Here is an 18,119-nt window from a genome sequence, read left to right on the forward strand (position 1 = left end):
TAATCCAGGAGAGGTCACTGGAAGGCCCATGGCAGGTTGCGGAGGCGAGGTGCAGTGTGCTGCGGATGACGGACGGCGAAACCTGGGGCTCGTCACCATCACGGGGTCACCTGGCGGGTCGGTCAGGGCCATTGGATTGGGATTGGAGTCAATGGATCCTCTTGGGCTTTTGCTCCTCCAGGGCTGCTGCTTGGTCGAGAATCAACGTCACATTTCCAATCCCGGGCTTCCCTTTGATTGTTGCATCAATTCGCCAGTACCGGCGGGAGCCTGGCCTAGAGCGGGCCAATTGAAGCCGTGAGAAAGACTGAGAAGTGACGAGACAAGGTCGGATAGAGTCCAATGCCATTCGGACTCAGACTCAGGGTCCTTCTCTGGTTCAAAGGGGTATCTCATGTGCCATGCCAACTCCGCAGGTCATCCTCTAGTCTTTCAATCCCGAAGTCGCTCCATCGGTACAACACCCGCGCGTCAATATCACGAGGGTTGGTCGTCGCGGGCCAGAACAAGGCGAGGCGAGATTGCCCCAGAATGCGTGACCAACGTGACTCGCGATGGGGCCTCAGAGGTCTCTGATGAGTAGGTGCTGGACGGCCAGCGGGCCACTCATCCGCGAGCCCAGCCTCGGGGAACTGTGAACAAGAGTCCCGGTAGGTGTGTGGGGGTCTTTTGGCGTGGGCTTGCCCTGGCAAATTCAGGGTCGCCCTCAGTTCTGGGAGCATCTGGGCTCTCAGCTGCCCGATTCGCGCGACGTTCGAGGCTCTGACGGTCAGGGATGTGCTCTGCTCGCGACGGAACCGTTTGAGGGGAAATGGGCGAACGAGTAGCCTCGTGACGAGCCAGCGGCCACGTCCACGTTCGAGATTCCAAACGGACCAGAGGAACGCATCGGCATCTTCCATAGCGCAGCTCCATCGGGAAGAGTGCATGGCAATTCAAGGGGACTCCGAGAGGGAGGGAAGAACAGAACGGTTTCCGCTTTCGGGTGACGGAAGGAGGATGGATGCGGTCTCGGGAGTGAAAACGGACGCTAAAAAGGGCATGCAGCCGCCCGAGGCTTCAAGGTTACTGCCCGAAGAGGCAACTCTGAAGCAGCCCTTTGGAGCTTAGCGGATCCCAGATGATCTAAACCCGTTTGAGCTCCACCTTGGGGCCGCTTGAGCACAAGGAGAGGGACAAGTGCCTCTTCAGGCAAGGCCCCGTGGAACTGGTCAGCAGGCTGACTTTTCGCCTCCCCCTCTCTGCCACCTCCACCCGTGCGTGCTGTGCTCGCTGTGCTCCGTGCTCTCCCCCTGGCAGAAGCCCTGTCCTTGTGCGCTGTGTCGCCGGCACAGGCCCTCGCTCTCCCTGGAAATCGCGGGTCTTCTGGCTGGCTGCTCAGAGAGCCAGAGGTACGGATGAGCGACGCCTGTTCCGCCACCTCACCCCCCACTGTACTGCACCGCTCTGCACCTGCTACCGCCTCAATCCGACTGCCCACACTCCTCTTTTCTTATTCTACGGACCCCCACCCCACCCGACTCGCTCCTCCTCTTCCAGCGCACTCCAGCGCCCACTGGCACCTGCCCAGTAGATTTTTCCTCAAGGCACCGAGAAGTTCCTCCGCCGCGGTACCTCCGACTTGTACTGAGAGACTTCAACCTGAGCCGTGGCCTTGGCCCACCCTCTTCTGTCGCACACCCCGTGCGGTACGTACCTCGACCCCCTGTGGCTCCCACTCACACCCCCCCGGTCCTCGTGCGCTCCATTTACACAAAGCACACACCGCGACTCCCTTCCCCCATCCGTCTTGCTTCCCAAGTTCGCACACAACCCAAACAAGAATATCTATGTTTGATCCCCCCCGGACTCTGTCGTCCTCCTCCACATACACATACACCAACTACGCTGTACTGAACTTGAGCCGTAAAGTTGACGATCCTGCACCAGCCAGCAATCGCCTCTGCATGTCTACTCGAGGATCCTCATGAACCCCAGCATCCTTCTCGACAACTCTCCCTACCGCCACCAGCACCAGAATTGACCTTGTCGAACGCGACTCCATCACCACCGAACTCCAACTCCACCAACACTCTGGCGCATTGTCGGCCTCAGTCACGATTAATAACGCCGACGAACTCTGCGAATTCTCTCAACTGCATTCGATTGCGCTTCGACTCTATCCCGACATCTACTACACCGACACCTAGCATCACCCCGTCGAGTAATCGACAGGTTATGCCCATCATGCCTTATCGACTGGATACACACGTCTTGACTGTGGATGCAAACGTCATTCACAAGGTCGACACTGGCAATCCCGCCAACCTCTACAGCATGTGGACGGGTAAGTTACACCCAAGACGTGGCTCACTGGTGAATGCTGACAAGTCAGTCTTCTCTCGGTGCGCAGACTCAGTTGAGCAAGGCCGAAGACTCGAGAACCTTAGCTGGCGCCTATGGCAGCGAGAAACCTTTGTTGTCGACAGCGAGGAAAAGACCACACAGACCCTTCCCCAGAACATTCCCTCCGAGACACGGATACCCGATCTTCCCCAACTCTCTGGCAGCGTCGAGTCCCTTGTAGATGAGGAGGCCGTCGACTTCACCTCCGTGTCTGCACCTCTCGAGATCGCTCGCCCTCGCGTACGACGACAGGACTCGTGCACCAGCACACGGAGCAAGCGCGAGCGTCACATCAGCTCTGATGACTTTGAGAAGATCATTGTGTCCATCGTCAAGGATAAGGGTCCTCTTTCTGCTCCTCCCCAGATCGCCCCCGTCTCAAAAGACTCACTACCCGCGCCCCTACCCTTTGAGCGCTCTGGATCTACCACGACCGAGTCGCAATCACCTGCCAAGTCGACCACCGAGGTGTCCGAGGCCTCAGCCCAGTCCTCGCCTCAGAGCCTTTCCCGTACCACCGTCGTCCGTGGCTTCTCGCCTTCCCAGATGCCGATTCCCCGAACCATTGCCATCACCGCCCAGTCCTCATCAGACGCGATCCCCGAGCCCACCTCGTCGCCTGCCGCCAAGCCTGTGCAGTCTAAGAAGCCCGCGCGGTTTGCGCTCGGTGGCTCTTGTTCATCCAGCGAGCAGGACCAGAGCCTGGGCAACGGCAAACCCGTCATCCCCATCATCAAGAAGCCCATGTTCCAGATTGGAGGCTCATCTGAAGAGGATGGCTCTCTGAAGAGCGCACTAGCTTCGTCGCGACCCAGCTCGCTGCTGTCGCCCCGCAAGAAGCAGACCTCCTTCAGCAACAATGTCATGACCCGAACCATTGACGACGAGGCCGCCGTGGATTCAGACACCGACTACATTGACGAGAGCGCCATCGATGATGACGAGGACTCGTCGGACTGGGAGGACTCTATGGAGGAGAGCAACAAGTCTAGCATGGACGACAAGTTCTTCCAGCGAGTCGACTCCAAGCCTAACTTGACATCACGCCGATCTCTCATTACTCTCATGCTCGCTCAGAACGATCGCGCGCGCACTCTGGGTAACCACGCGTCGCAATCCACATCTGCCATTCCTCGATCTCGCATGGCCAATGGGCCTTCACTGGGCGCCTCTCCTAACGACTCTGACGAGGCCCCTCTTATGATGAAGGGCATGCGCGGACCTGGCCTCAAGCCTATCCATGAGGTGCCCCGATCTAATGCTCAGCCCATCATGGCTGGTCCCAGCCATGTCCAGGCACAGGCTGCCCTGTCGCCTCGGACAACGCGCCGCAACATGCTTGCCACTGAACTGACCGAGTCTCTGCGCCGTCATCTCCTCTGGGAGCGACAACAAAAGTCGTCGACGGCCAACGCGGTCCTCAAGCGAAGGCACACATCACACGATGTGGCCAACCTCAAGCAGTACCCTGAGAAGCCATGCATGAAGAAGAGCGAGGACGTGAACGCGAGCAGCTGGAACCAATACTTTTCCAAGGAGGCCAGCGACGGATACCACTCCAAGGGGTGGTGAATGATTCGATACCCATATCACGCATACCATCAACAAACAGCTATACCCCACTACCTACTGCAACGAATACCATACCGGATGCAAGCAAGGAGCATGCATCACCTGGCAGGATTGCCATCATGTACATTGGGCGGCGCACGAGAGGCATCACATCATCATTGAGCGTTTGTTTTGCTGCAATTGGCAGCACGCATTGGTTGTTTTTACAAGGACATTTAGCGGACTCGGAAAACTCGAGTCAAAATTTGTGTTGATCATTTTCATTTCTGCACTCATGGCTGGCGGCGTTGTTGATAACGTTATGATACCATGGACTCGCTTCTTTGTTTGTCACGGCCTGGATTGGCCCGGATTTCGCGCGGGATTTGGGTCTTGTTTCGGGGCATTCATTCAATTCACTCAATCGATTGATTGATTTATTGATCAATGATCAATCAGGCTCAGGTCAGGTCAGGGCGTGTGTGTACTCTAGTTTCGGCAAGGAAAGACGGGACGGACAAGGGCAACCTGAGGACACCACCATTATTACGACTATTACTACCTACGCGAGGAGACGAGGCACGGTACCTGAGTTTGGACGGGAGCATGGGCCACGAATACAGTCACAGTACAGTCATGTTTTTTTTTCTGACGAGCGCGAGACGAGACGAGGCGAGGCGAGGCGAAAACAAAAGTGGAGGGGAAGGGAGAGACTGGCCTTGGCCAAGGATGAGAGTTGATCCATGGCAAGGCAAAAAGAAAACAAAAAAACGAGTAGTCAAAAAAACTCGTAAAAAAGGGCGAATTGTCTATGAAAAGAGCTTTGTTTAAAAACATGATGAAAATTTCACATTCAAGATCATTTCAAGTACCAGCTGGTGACATGCAAGTCGAGTGTCATGATTGGAATGCCAAGTTGTGAGCTGCAGACAGGTTCCTGAGAGGTTCTGGTACCTGGACAGAACACGAATTGATGGATGACGTGCATCTGGGTCATTCAGGTGTCCCTTTGGTGTTTGGCTCTGAAGTTTTGGAGCTGAAAACGACCGTGAACCAACAGGGAGGGCCACAGTTCTCGGTCTTGGGGGGGTGGTGGTGTGGCAGAGCGCAGGCCTTGCTGAGCCCGTGACTTGCAAGCACATGCCAGACGGAACAACAAAAAAGTGATGGAAATGAGGGTGAGATCCAATGCATGTAATGCATGCAATGCAATGCTGTTTACTACCGTTCAGCTTCACATGTCAAGATTGACATTGACATTGGGGGCCTCCTCCCCATCTTTCACAAGCGGTCAACAACAATAACACGCACGCAATCCATCCCCAATCTTTGTTGGGGATTGAGAAGAGTTCCCATTCTCCTGCTAAGCCCTTTCAGACTCGGCCCAGAGGCTGCTGCTATCCCGAATGAGAACCCGTGCGCGGGAAAGCAACAGCACCAAAAGCTGACGGCGATGCTAGACTAGAGCTGAAAGACAAGAGTCGGTCCTTGTCTAGGTTCCCCTCGGTTATGAAACCCGAGCCCAACCACCGGTAACGCTAAAAAGTTGAACTTGCAAAAAGCGTGCGTGCGTGTTTTCTCCCCCTTGATCTCAAGAAGTAAAAAAAAACACTTCCGTGTCTGCGGGAGGATCTTGTAGGGGTGTGTGTGTGTCCTTTTCTGCCTAGGATTGCTTTTTCTTTTTCTTTTTCTTTTCCTTTCCCCGGGACCTGGGATTTGGATTACTGGGGCCCGGGTTAATTAACGGGGTGAAAGCTTTTGGGTTGCAGGCAAGCCACGGGTGAGCATCCCAGACGTGGTTGATCAAGTTTTGGCATATGATGATGGTCAACCTACATTAGCATATGAAATTGTATGTATGATGATTCTGAGAGGCAACCTCAACGTGCCATCTCGTATCCTAGCTGAAGAATTGACTCTTTTAAAAATCAGCAATGAGGGGAAGCTCATTGAGCAATTGAGCCCAATTCAATGACTCCTCCCATCCAAAAGCTCAGACTCGGGACTACTCTTGACCATTGCGGCGTCTTCTACTGGGTCTCGAAGATGGGAATTGTGGAAGAGAAACTCAGACCCCAAGATTGCGGAGCCGCAGTGAGCACGAGGGGGTGGCAGATTTTTCTTCCTCATGTCACACAAAGGCGGACACACCCCTTGTCTGTCCTCATTCTGGGGCCGAACACCTTTTTAGCCACGGCTTTCAATTCTGGTTCACGGCGAATTGAAAGACATGATGAACCCAGTGAGCTGGAGTTCAATTGTGCCGTGTCCGTAGCCGTGCCTCCTTTTTATGCACTCCTGACTGTGCACATCACATTTTCCAAAAACTTAACACGCCTGTGACTGGGGTGGGTACGGACGAGGCAGAAGAGACAACGACGCCTCTCCCGTTCTGGATTTTCCGGGGAAGCCATGCTCAGTCGGTGTGTGTGTGTGAGTGAGAAGTATGTGCCTGAGCTCAGACCTTGAAGGCCCTATAGAATTGAGAGCGTCAACTGCGCCTCTCAGAAATCATTTTTCAATTTGTACCCAGAAGCTTTGACTTGCAATTCTCCTCTTTGTGGAAACACACGGGCTCCATCATTGATAATCGCTCCCCCTCATCTCAAAAATCCATCCGCGTGAGCTCTGTCTTGTCTCCGCTGAGGCAAAATAAAAACCACAGGTCACACGGCGCGTCATTTGAGAGGGGGGGGAAGCCACAAGCTTTTTTTTGCCCTGCCGAAGCTCCCCGGTTTTGCTTTTTATTATTTTTCCCTGCCTGCTTGGTGTGGTTCGGATCGAGAAAACGACGCTAAACCGAGGGAAGAGAGAGAGAGAGGGGGGGTGTGAGTCTCTCTGTGGCTTGGGGGTTCATTGCTTCTCTTTTTTCTTCATTGTGGCGTTTTTTCTCTCTCTGCCTTTTCTGACTCAGAGCCTCTTCTCTCTCGTGCGGCTAGCGGCTAAAAAGACGCAGCAGCACCGCCGGCTAAATCGAGGGACATGTTCGGCCGGCGTTCGGGCGGTGAATGAGGAAAAAGTCTTTTGCCGGCATGATTTCTTACTAAGGCAAGGCAGAAGAGCCCACAGGAGTCATTAATTGATGGAGTTTCTTGGGGTGACTGAAGACTCAGAGGCAATTCGGGAATAAACAAAAGCCTCCAAATCACACGCGCGCAATTACCGATCGGGCTTTTCGGAGAAAGGTCCCTGCATTGCATCCAACTATTGTTCCCCTTGTGATTTGCCTTTGCCTCTTCCTTGAGTGGAACCCGAACCCCATGAGAGCTGTTGGAAATTCTGAAAGTCATGAGTCTCGAAATATGCAAGAGCTTCAAGCCTAGACTTTCCGATTTCTAGACCAACTGACCGACTCTCAACCATTACGTGACGTGACGCCCTCCCGTCACTATCCGCTCGTCCCTTGGGACTCTACCGCTACGGTCCGGTCCCCGAATCCCTACCCAGCTTATTCATTCTCATGCGCTTTGCTTTCCCAAGTATACATGTATACCTCGGGTCATGTCGGAACTTGTCCGTTCAACTCGTCGGCGGAGTGGGGCCTCCGGACTGTTCTCCGCGTCTCCGCCTGTACAACACCGAGGTTCGGGGTCCGCCCGCTTTCGGAAATCTGGGGTTAATGGCCGCAGACCTGCGCTGGCCAGCGAGATTTCCGGAGGGAGGGTGTGCAGAAGAGAAAGGTCCCCGAGAGAAGGCCAGCAAAATGCAACCAGGGTCTAAACTACTGCGTATTCTTTTTTCCCCATGGCAGCTGCGGCAATGCATACGCATCCCCAAACCGAAAAGCCTTGACCGTCTTTGACGTCTGCGCGATATCTCCAGCATCCATGTGGTGCAACCGTCCATCTTTCACCGCTTCGTTCATGACACCTGGTCCCTGAGCACGGGTACAGACAGACAGAACTGGAAAAATCTTCACGTCTGGTGTAGTTTTTGACTAAGATGCACTCAACCATCCCTCAAACCCCCAAAGCCGTCACAGATCTACAGGCCCCAAGTCACTCGTCCCCTTGGGGGCATCGACGGAATGGAGACAGATCTAGAGCCGCCAGCATAGCTGACATCAGAGGGTGGCCGCGAGGCTGCGGGCCCTGTGACCTGATCAACCTTTTCAGCCCAGGCTGGCCGAGTAAGAAAAAGAAGCTTTGGCCTTGAGGAATTCCTCGTGGCCTTGGCTATGACATCGCCTGCATGAGTCGCGCGTTTAGACTCAGGGTTGGAAAGAGGTCCCCATTTCTCCCGCGCGTCTGCATTCCGTGCCTGGTGATAAAATCGAATTAATTAGAATATTCAAGATAAATTAAAATATTGCAAAAAACCTGGTCTCTTGTTCGCGTTGAATAAGCTCTGGAGCTACCGGAACCGTCCCCCGGCCGGGGTTGATGCTGGGGTCAAGCGCCTCGCGGAACCGCGTCCACGGGAAGAAGACGAGCAAGTTACGGAGCTGCGGAAACAAGACGACGAAGATGGCCCGGAGCAGCCTCTTTTTGCTGACGACGCGATGTTATGTTGCTGCACGGGTTAATTAACGGAAAGATGCCGTGCAAGGCCCATGGAAACATCCCGACATTGTTACGATGCCTTTGGTCAAGGTTCCCCATGTCCGTGGCTTGCTTCGTTAGCTGTCAATTTGACATCTGCCACCGTAACGTCACGACAACCGTCGTCCAAACGGTCAAGGTGGTATCGACGTGACTGACAGTTGCCCGAATAGGCATCACCTCGTCGACATTGTTTTTTGATGCGAGAGAAATGGGCCACGAGAAGCCTTCAAACACGCTGCATCCGGCAGTTGATCAAAAACCAACGTCACAGCGGGCTGCAAGATTGCCTGTCAATCGTCATAACTAGTTCTTGACGTCTTGATGTCTCTTTGATATCCATGAATCGCCTTTGGGCCGTCAATCGAGGCTCGACATCGAGATCCGGGGTCGAGTGTCGAGTGGCTACGTCATAATCCGGGGTTTCTTGTGTGTCGCGCAACCACCCCCGGAATTTCCCAATTCGTCGCCAATCCCCGGATCCGCAGCGCAGCGCAGGGCAGCGCATCACGCGCCTGGGCCGAGCGTGCAATGAGAGGACGCCCTGTGCTATTGCGGGCGGAATGCGTTGTTTCGACTGACGACATGACGAGACCGTCTTGTGGTGTTGCGGTTATGGCTGTTCTCGTGTCTTTTCTGCCGTCTGTTGTTTCTAGTGTTGCGATGATCAACTATTGTGGAAATAGTCACCACCCCATCTCCGACTCCGTTGAGTTCTTTTCGCCGCCGCTGTCGGAGCGACGTAGGTACCAAGGTACACCTGATCTCTTCTCTTCAAAGTTGGGGGCACACACCAAATCTCGCTGGTGGTGTGCACCTCCAACCCGGCCAATCACCACACGCCAGATGCTGACCTTCTAGAAGTCTTCTCCCGCACGTGGGGCAGCAACTCACACTCTGCCAATTCTTGATGATCACGCGTGGTCTTGTGTCTGCGTCAAGTGCGGTACGTAATTGTTTGTTGTCGTTGAGGGGGAAACTTGAGCTAGACAACCATCAAGTGTAGAAAGCGCGATATTTTGTTGCCCATGTCGGTCCGCCATGAGAAATGGATGCCACTTTCGGTCGAGCCGTCGCCGTGCGGTACTTCCTGGCAAGGAAATTAAAATATTTCCGAGAGATAAATCATTAAATGTTTTATCTCGACCAACAACCAATCTTTTCTGATCAGGTGGAGAAAGACTTGTCACCTCCATCTCAGAAATATCTCCCCTGCAATCAAATCAAATCAAATCAATCAGCCTTGCAAACTCAAATTCTTCCAAGAGGAACCGCTGTTGGGCAGCAAAACTGTTATTCATCAGACCCGCTGGCCCTTGAAGAACCCAGACAGATTAAGCCCGCGACATGTCGAAACCCCGCCGACCCAGATCAGATCCATTCCAACGTCTCCGCTGATAACAATCACTCACGTCAATCGCATCAGTCATCTCCGTGAGTGTTCCCGGCCACTCTGCGGCCCTGCTCGGTCGCTCTCGCTTGGACCCTGGTAATTCCTTGTCGGTCCGTGTCGGTACAATTGCGAACCGAGTCCCACGGCATGCGACACGCTCGGTGTTGATTGGAGCCGAGTCTTTGCCCACGGTTTCGCGCTATGCTTTGTTAGTTTCTCCCAACGTTCCAACACGTGAAATCCGCGTGGCTGCGATTGCAGTAGGGCTCACGGGAGGCCTGTGTCTCGGGGCACCACGAGGAGGCAAAGGCTGTCGGTCCGGGAAGCATTGCAATGTTCGGCGCCTCTGTGGACATGCGGATACCAACTGCAATACCCCCAACAGCCTCCCGGCGGCATCACCGACTGGAGAGCTTCATCAAGTCGACAAACGACTCAGGTGAAACTGGTTTGTTGTGGCTGACGTCCATGGTCATTTCCTTTGAATCTCCTTCGCCCGCTCCAAAGCTTGGTGGTGCGTCAAATCCTGCCTATTCTGGCCCCGGCGAGCTGGCCGACGGCAACTCGTTCGGGCAACCTTGTCCAAACTCTCTATTTAGCGCTGAACCACGAGCAATGTCCCTTTTCATGACTCTCGCGGTATCCCAGGTACCGTCCTTGAACGCCACGTGGAAGATTCCCCGCAGACACGAGCAACTGACTTTCTGTTGTTGCCTTTTCCGTGCGGTTTTGCCGAAACATCTTCACGTCGGTAGTTGAGGACGGCCCGGCCAACCAGATCCTGATCAAGAGTCTATCTTAGTGCTGAGCTTGGTATTCTTTGAATTCCGTATTCATACATAGGTGTAGAGTGTAAACCGACTCGAGTTGTCAACGATCAGTAAAAAGACAAAAAGAAACATACAACACCCGGCATTCGCCAGTCGTCACCGACCTGACTACTACTCGGGCGCTCTTCAGTTTATCGATGGGAGAGCGGACGGGATCCCGAGCTGTCTAAAGGCTGTGGTCGTATGTACTTGGCATGAGATCAAACCGCATCATAGGGATACTGGATGGTTGCGTGAGCCGGGCCGTAACAACGAGACATCGATTCTCTTCTGGTGGATGCCTGCAACAATCAGTCCGTCTCTAAACGGGCGTCTCTGATGGACAGCTGTGCCTAGTTGCAGCCCAACCTACAGAGACAACTGACCATCGTGTAGTTGGTGTTTCCATCACCAGTTTGTTTTGACTGCGCCCCCCTTGCCTGAGCAGCCAACCCCAGACATCGACCCATTTACCCCAGGTTTATCAGGCACGGGAACTGCAGCTGGTGGCATAAGACCTGGCATCATGCTATGGCCAGCTATGACCAGCTATGACCAACTGTGGTCAGCCTCTTGATCACTGTTCTTAACACGTCATATTCTGTCGAATGTTGGACTCTTGGCCTGGGGTAGCACCCACCCCCAAATTCGTCCGATTCCCCAATGTCCCAGACGGGCGGTTCTGGGCGACAGCAGGACCCCTGTCCGGGGAAGAGTCCTGGGGGTCACCCGACGGAGAAACAGAGCCGTGTCAAAGGACCCTGATCGGATCAGAGGGCCGCAACTGGACGGACCGCCGAGTCCAGCTTCTAGATTCGGTCGGAATCCCAACATGTGATGGCAGAGGAGGAGGCCTTGTGATGCGGAGAAGCCTGAACCTGGCCATCTCACTGCTGCGGGTGAATCGAGTGTCGGATCCGCGATCCTGGGGAGCAAGAGGGAGGGTGCGTTGAAACGTTGTCCCTGGCGTCTGCGTCTGCGTCTGCCCATGTGAAGGATCGATCCGCGGCCCGTCTCGAGGGAGGGGGTGATGTTGACAACCAAGGATGAGATGGATGTTGATGAAGGGCCGAGTGGCAGCCGAGGAGTTGACGGCAGGAGTTGTCTCTGGCCGCCACGTGATGCCGGTTTCAGACGTCAGCATCATCCAGATGAACTGTCTAGGTTCCCAGGTAAGAAGATTTTGAGTTGATCTTGGTCAGACTAGGAGGCTATGAAGACTTACACGGCAATGTCTTTTGAGAAGGGTGGGTGTAGATGGAACACCCCCGTTCTCACTGATTGCCAAGCTGCTGCAACCCATTTCGTGTCTCAGCTGCCCATTTCTTGGAAACCCGGTTGCTGTAGTTGGTTTTAAAGCGTAAAGAAATTATCGATTAATCCAATAAGACTAATAGACGGTAAAGTGGCGCTGAAACTTCCGTATTGAAAGCCTGCCAGCGTCAATTACATCATGGCTAGGTCTGTATATGCCACGTAATTGATGACCATGGCAGTTACACTTGAGCCTCAAAGCTTCGGGAGCGTCGACAATCGTCTCAACAATGTGGCATCTAGCTCTGAACACATGAAAGCTGATGGGCCTGCCAAGTTGACGGGGCTGCCGAGTCGGATCAAGTCGCAACGCGTGTTAGGACTGACCAGCGATTTGAGGAGGATTTGGGAGAGTAATCAAAAGGAACAGTGTGAAGAGCGACGACGAGAAGTGCGCAGGTTGGAGGTAGTCGTGGGAGTTGCTGATACGGACTTGAAGGCATGGTTCTAACTCGGTGCAAGGGGTTACTGAGTGATTGAGAAGATGAGCTGTAGTTGCGAGTTGAACAAGAGAACAAGTTGCATACTATCATTGATGCTGTCAGTCTCACTTCGCAGCTATCGACAAGCACAAAAGCGCTGCCTGGTGGGCCGCTATTGGTGACAGTGTTTCACGGCCTCGTCTATGAAGCTATTCAGAAATCCTTAGGATGATGCACCCTAAGTTTACCTAAGGCTCTTTGTTTACATAACAAACAGCTCAGGCACACAAGCCTTCACTCAAAATGTTCCATCACGCGTATTTGTTGTTTTTCTGCATCTGCACAAACAGACTCCTCCCCGATTCTCATCTGCACCGCCTTCGCGACTCGTCCGCCCCTGTGCTCAAGATGACGACGAACAACCCCTTCAGACCCCCCTTCTCCGCCGAGACCCCTTCGCAGCGCGAGAAAGATCTTGCCGATGAGCTCAAGGGTGCAAAGGAGGAGATCCAGGCCAAGAATCAACGGGAGCTAGAGCTTCTTTCTCAGCTTCTGGAGGCCAAAACCTCTCTCCTTCAGACTTCGCAGCAGCGAGAGCAGCGCCTTACGACCCAGCTTCAAAAGGTCAAGACCGACCTCGAGGCCACTCAGCAGCACGAAAAGACTCTTACCGCCCAGCTAGAGAAGTGGAAGTCCGACTTTGAGAACGCCCAGACGCGCGAGAAGGAGACGGCCACGCAGGTTCAATTGCTCAAGAAAACCCTCGACGCGGCGAGGGAGCGAGAGAGGCTGGCCAACGTGAACGTGGACAAGATTAAGGCGGAACTCGGGCTTTCCAAGACCCGTGAGAAGAACCTCAACAGCGAGATTGAACAGCTCAAGCAGGACCTGGAGGCAAGCAACGGACAGGCCCAGACTCCTGGCTTCAAGCGGGCCAGGACGGATTCGTGGGGACCTCCAGCCCATACCCCAACGCCCTCGAAGAGGGGAGGAAGAGGAGGTGCTCACAGTCAATTCAGAACTCAGTGATCTACCGACTTCGGCTTTCTTCTCTGGAGTTTCTCAAGAGTATGGCAAGGAAACCTAGAAAAGGCGCCCATGTGCTGAGCTTTGGAAGAATAAGGGCATGGCATGGTACAGCGTCAGGACTTGGCGGAGCGAGCGAAAGCGAGATGTGGTTTTTAAATGTGTGAGAATATGAAGGGATTGGGAGAAGGCAGAGAAATGGCCAAGTTGGGAGATTTGATGTCACACATCATGTAATGTACAAGGAATTTGAAGGTCAATTTGCCCTCCCACTCTGAAGTTGTCGTATAGAAGACTAGGACAAGCCCCTATTCCCAGTGTGAAAGCTGTTGACATGATCCAGCTGAACTCTAACCCAGCCCGCTCAAGACAACCACAGGCAGAGAACTCAAATGCAGTACGCCAGCCCAGGTGATGGGATCCGATAAGATGGCGCGGAAGTTCTTGAACCCAACGCTGATCTCTCGGCTTCCTGTCTCAAAGAAGAGATACTTCTTGACCAACATGGCCTGAAGGATGCACATAAAGACGAAGATAAAGATGGCAGGATTCCATTTCCTCGTCTTTCGGACTTTCGTGACAACCTCGCATGGCTTTCTGATGGTGACCGCACCTTTCGAGGCAAGACTTGCGGCTACGGTGCCCCCAAGAAGAAGATAGTTGGAGGCAACGTCAGACCAGGAGGCTTCAGGCCGGATGTGACGTGCCGCAACAAGAAAGGCAACGACAAAGTGATCCACGACTATGCGTGCCATGGCAAACAGCACCCTAGCAACCCCCTGTGAGGATTCGCAGCTGAGAGGGATAATGTTTGAGCAAACTCGCAGTTGGTTCAGGGAGCAAGCTGCTACAGCCAACCGCCCGGCCTCTGAGACGATCAAGATGTTGGAGGCCAAGAGGGCTAGAGACACGAGAAAGATTGTGATATTCTCGCACATTATCTGCAGGTGCCTCTTTGCTGGAGTTTCATCAAGGTACAGCTTCTTGTCTGATGCTGCAACAGCATCCTTGGCCGAGTAATAGTGTGCCAATCTTGCAAAGGCCTGGAATAGGGGCAAGCTGACCCCCATTGACGAGAGGATTGTCTCTCTATCCACATCATCAGTCAACTTGGTGATTCTGTGAACCCAAAGTCCCGCCAAAAGTATTCCAACCTGCAGATACTGGCTTCCCCACGGATTTGATCTGGATGAGCCGTAGGGAAGCGCTATCCCCGTGATAATGGCGCCTGTGAGACCGATTGCCGCGGCCACCAATCCGTTAATCGATATTAGGCCTATCTCCGAAGCTCTTAGAGGTCGATCGAGATATAAGCCGTAGAGAAACAAGGTCGAGAGAAGTGTAAGGCCGCATGCAACCCCAAGCATCATATGTGCCACAGGCACCATGAACCGGCAGAAGTAGGTGACCCTGTACTGCACTGGATGAACTCGAATGACTCCTAGCCATTTCAAGTTGCGAAACGCGCTGTAAAGCGAATAGAAGCCGAAAAGCATCACCGCCAGCACCCAAACCAAGTCGGCAAGGTTGAACGGGTCTGTGAGAACGTGGGTGACAGTGTAGAAAGCACATCCCACCCGGCAAAAGATGAGGATTGATGTTGATGCCAAAGACACGAAAAACATCAGCCTAGATGTATGCGGATGATAGCCAATGGTCTTCAGAATCATCACCGACCCTGGACCAATGTCGCCAACCAGAGAGGCAAAGTATATGTATAGCGGCTTGATCTGATGGACCGGCGGCGAGATGAGGATGTTCGATGTTGCGGCGAGGCATAAAAGGTGGTGAACAAAGAGCTCGGGGGAGAAGAGTCGGGCGATAGGGAGCTCGTTGGACCATACGACAAGCTGCGAGACAACGCAGACCTGGCCGGATGTGCTCAGGGGTTGGTAAACTCCCCAAGGTGTTGTGTGTATTGCCTGTACACAGGCCGGTAGCGAGACAAAGAGGCCAATGACCATTCGAACGATCATGACCAGATATGGGTTGAGCTTCCGAACAATGTCTTCGCGCTCGAGTCGTTTGTACACGTTGGGTGCCCATTTGCGGAGCAGGTAGTCAACAACAGCAAAGACATGCCAGTATGCAACGCTGGACATGCAGAAGCAGCACAATATGACTGGGCCGCTCAAGTGTTCCATTGAGGCGGCCTTCGACGCGATGTTGTCGTTACAGATGATGGCCATTCTGTCGTAATCCAGCTGGCGTTCAGGCTTTTCCTCAACTGAGAATTAGCTTTCGCTTGTAATTCATCATCGGGCCTGTCCTGCAGGAAGCCCGGTACATATGTCCTATAAACTCTGCGAGCTGCCCACACATGTTCGCGGGGCTTCCTCTTTGCCATCAACATCGTAAATATGGTGCCCAAGGAACATGATGGCTCTGCTGGAGCAGTTCCAGTAGTCATCCAGACCCTCCAGGTCAACAACCTCAGGAAGGTGGGCATCCTGGTGGTGATGAACACAGTCGCCCTTGTTCAGGCATTCGACGCGACATGCATCTGTGTCACTCTTCCAGTAAGTCCCTCCGTCGTGTCTGAGCCACTTCTCACCTCCTTAGGCTCTCGCAAAAGAACTCGATGCCTCCTTTTCCGAAAGTCTGAGCATGGGCTCAGTCTTTCTCCTCGCAACAGCCATATCCCAACCAATCTTTGCCGAACTCGCCCACGTCATCGGTCGAAGACCAGCGTACATTGCCTCCCTAACCATCTTCATATCGGGGACAATTCTCTGCGGCGCCGCTCGAAACAGTTTGACGCTCCTGGCAGGCCGGGCAGTACAAGGAGTCGGCTCTGGAGGACCACAAGCGTTATCAGGCATGATATTGGCTGACCTCTTCCCTATTCGTGAAAGATCTCGATGGGTGGCGTATCAGAATGTATCATGGGCTCTGGGAACGATTGCTGGGCCCCTTGTTGGAGGTGCATTCGTTGAGAACGTGGACTCGAACTGGGTAGGTTTATCAAACCGCGGGAATCGACATGCTAACAACAACAGAGATGGATCTTTTGGTGCACCCTTCCTTTCCTCGGCGGCAGCTTCGTTGGATGTATCTTCATGCTCGGGTACGACAGCGACCAGCGTAATTGGAGACTCATCAAGGATCTCGACTGGATTGGCATCCTTCTTTTTGCAATATCCTCGGTTTCTATCCTCCTGCCGTTGACCTGGGGCGGTTCCCGGTTCCCATGGAAATCGGCTCAAGTTCTCGTTCCCATTGGGGTCTCCATCGTCAGCTTCGTGGCTCTAGGAGCATACGAAAGGGTAGCAAAGAAGCCCATGTTCCGGCAAAGCCTATTTCGAAACCGTTCAACCATCTTGCAGTTCATCAACGCCATGATTCATGGCATTATCATGTGGATGGTCTTGTACTATCTTGCCGTCTTCTTCCTTGGCGTTAAAGGCAAGTCGCCTCTGATGACCGGGGTATGGGCCCTTCCTGCGACTGTGACCGTCGCGCCGGTGGCTGCCGTCGTGGGGATAGTTGCATACAAGACGGGCAAATATCAGGGCTTCATGATAGGTGGCTGGGGTCTTCTCATCGCCATCCTTGGCGCCATGACCGTCCTAGACCAAGACACAACAACTCATACCACCCTCATCATAATCCTGTTGCTAGGGATAGCGATGGGTTTGCTGATCCCAGTCATGTCGATCGGTGTTCAGGCCACAGTCGAGGAGGGGGATGTTGGGCATGCCATTAGCATGATATATGCCCTACGAACTATGGGTCAGTGCCTCGGTATTGCCATAGGGATCACCGTCTTTTCCAGCCAGCTCAAGACGGAGCTCAAGAGCATGAACCAGGACACGGATCACGCCAACAACGCCATGAAACTTATCAAGGTCTCCATCGAACAGGGGGGATTCGGCCACGAGAGAATGACTGAGGCCGTTGTCATGGCTCTGAAGCATCTCTGGGCGACAGGGAGTGCATTGGCTGGTCTGGCATTCATCCTGGGACTCTTTGCAAGATGTCCTAAGCTTCCAAAGAACCCAGAGGATCATGTCGAGCAGTCCACTGGATTCCCTGCCGCCCCGATAGGCCGAGTCTGTGCAGTTTCGATGACCAGGGATATTCGCAGTCGGAGCCAAGTTTGAACCCGAGAGACTATACGAGTATCTTCGGGCAGGCTGGCCGACTTCTCCGACGTGTATCCGGTTTAGCCCAGCACATAAGCTTTGACGTCCCGAGCTCACGGAAATCACACCCTCTGTTGGAGCCCAAGGGAGGCCGGGATCATGTTCAAACGTGTCGATCGAAAGTGCCGAGGGCCTGTAGCATGCATGCTCATTAGAAAGGAAATCACGTCTTTTGACACGGAACCAACAACCCCGGCGTTCCGAACCCAACAGCTGGGTCGGAACCCTGGATGTCACCTCGCTCCTCACTTTACCGAGCGACGAGATAGAGGAGATCCAATCACGGTATCAGGTGAACCCCGGAGAATTCGCCAATTCGTTAAGTGCCAGGCAGCAATAACAGCCCGCGGTCGTCGGGTTTGGCTCCGACAGCGGGGGTCATGGGTCCGACGTTTGGGTTGTGAATCGGACCAGGGAGGCGAAGGAGGATTGGGGTCCCGGCCATGCCAGGGTAATGATTCAGCCGATTCTGGCGGATTATTTGTTTGATTTTTTGGATTGATTATTATTTGACGGTGGCAGGAAACGGTCGG

At 53.6% G+C, this 18,119-nt stretch overlaps 4 protein-coding genes across 4 annotated transcripts; 3 read left to right on the plus strand and 1 right to left on the minus strand.

Moving 5' to 3' along the window:
• Positions 1 to 2,217: 2,217 nt before the first annotated feature.
• NCS57_00286300 (DUF1752 domain-containing protein) lies at positions 2,218 to 3,957 on the plus strand (the record flags this gene model as incomplete). The annotated part of the gene is made up of 2 exons (XM_053052881.1): positions 2,218 to 2,326; positions 2,375 to 3,957. 2 exons carry the CDS (start codon positions 2,218 to 2,220, stop codon positions 3,955 to 3,957), a joined length of 1,692 nt encoding a protein of 563 aa, XP_052918127.1.
• An 8,761-nt stretch (positions 3,958 to 12,718) lies between these two features.
• On the plus strand, positions 12,719 to 13,444 carry NCS57_00286400 (uncharacterized protein; the record flags this gene model as incomplete). The annotated part of the gene is made up of 1 exon (XM_053052882.1): positions 12,719 to 13,444. One exon carries the CDS (start codon positions 12,719 to 12,721, stop codon positions 13,442 to 13,444), a length of 726 nt encoding a protein of 241 aa, XP_052918128.1.
• A 347-nt stretch (positions 13,445 to 13,791) lies between these two features.
• Positions 13,792 to 15,630, minus strand: NCS57_00286500 (uncharacterized protein; the record flags this gene model as incomplete). The annotated part of the gene is made up of 1 exon (XM_053052883.1): positions 13,792 to 15,630. The coding sequence occupies one exon, from the start codon at positions 15,628 to 15,630 to the stop codon at positions 13,792 to 13,794; it is 1,839 nt and encodes a 612-aa protein (XP_052918129.1).
• A 171-nt stretch (positions 15,631 to 15,801) lies between these two features.
• On the plus strand, positions 15,802 to 17,544 carry NCS57_00286600 (MFS domain-containing protein; the record flags this gene model as incomplete). The annotated part of the gene is made up of 3 exons (XM_053052884.1): positions 15,802 to 15,960; positions 16,004 to 16,396; positions 16,441 to 17,544. 3 exons carry the CDS (start codon positions 15,802 to 15,804, stop codon positions 17,542 to 17,544), a joined length of 1,656 nt encoding a protein of 551 aa, XP_052918130.1.
• Positions 17,545 to 18,119: the final 575 nt, after the last annotated feature.

This window comes from Fusarium keratoplasticum, chromosome 2 (genome assembly GCF_025433545.1).
Source record: "Fusarium keratoplasticum isolate Fu6.1 chromosome 2, whole genome shotgun sequence".
NCBI lineage: Eukaryota > Fungi > Ascomycota > Sordariomycetes > Hypocreales > Nectriaceae > Fusarium > Fusarium keratoplasticum.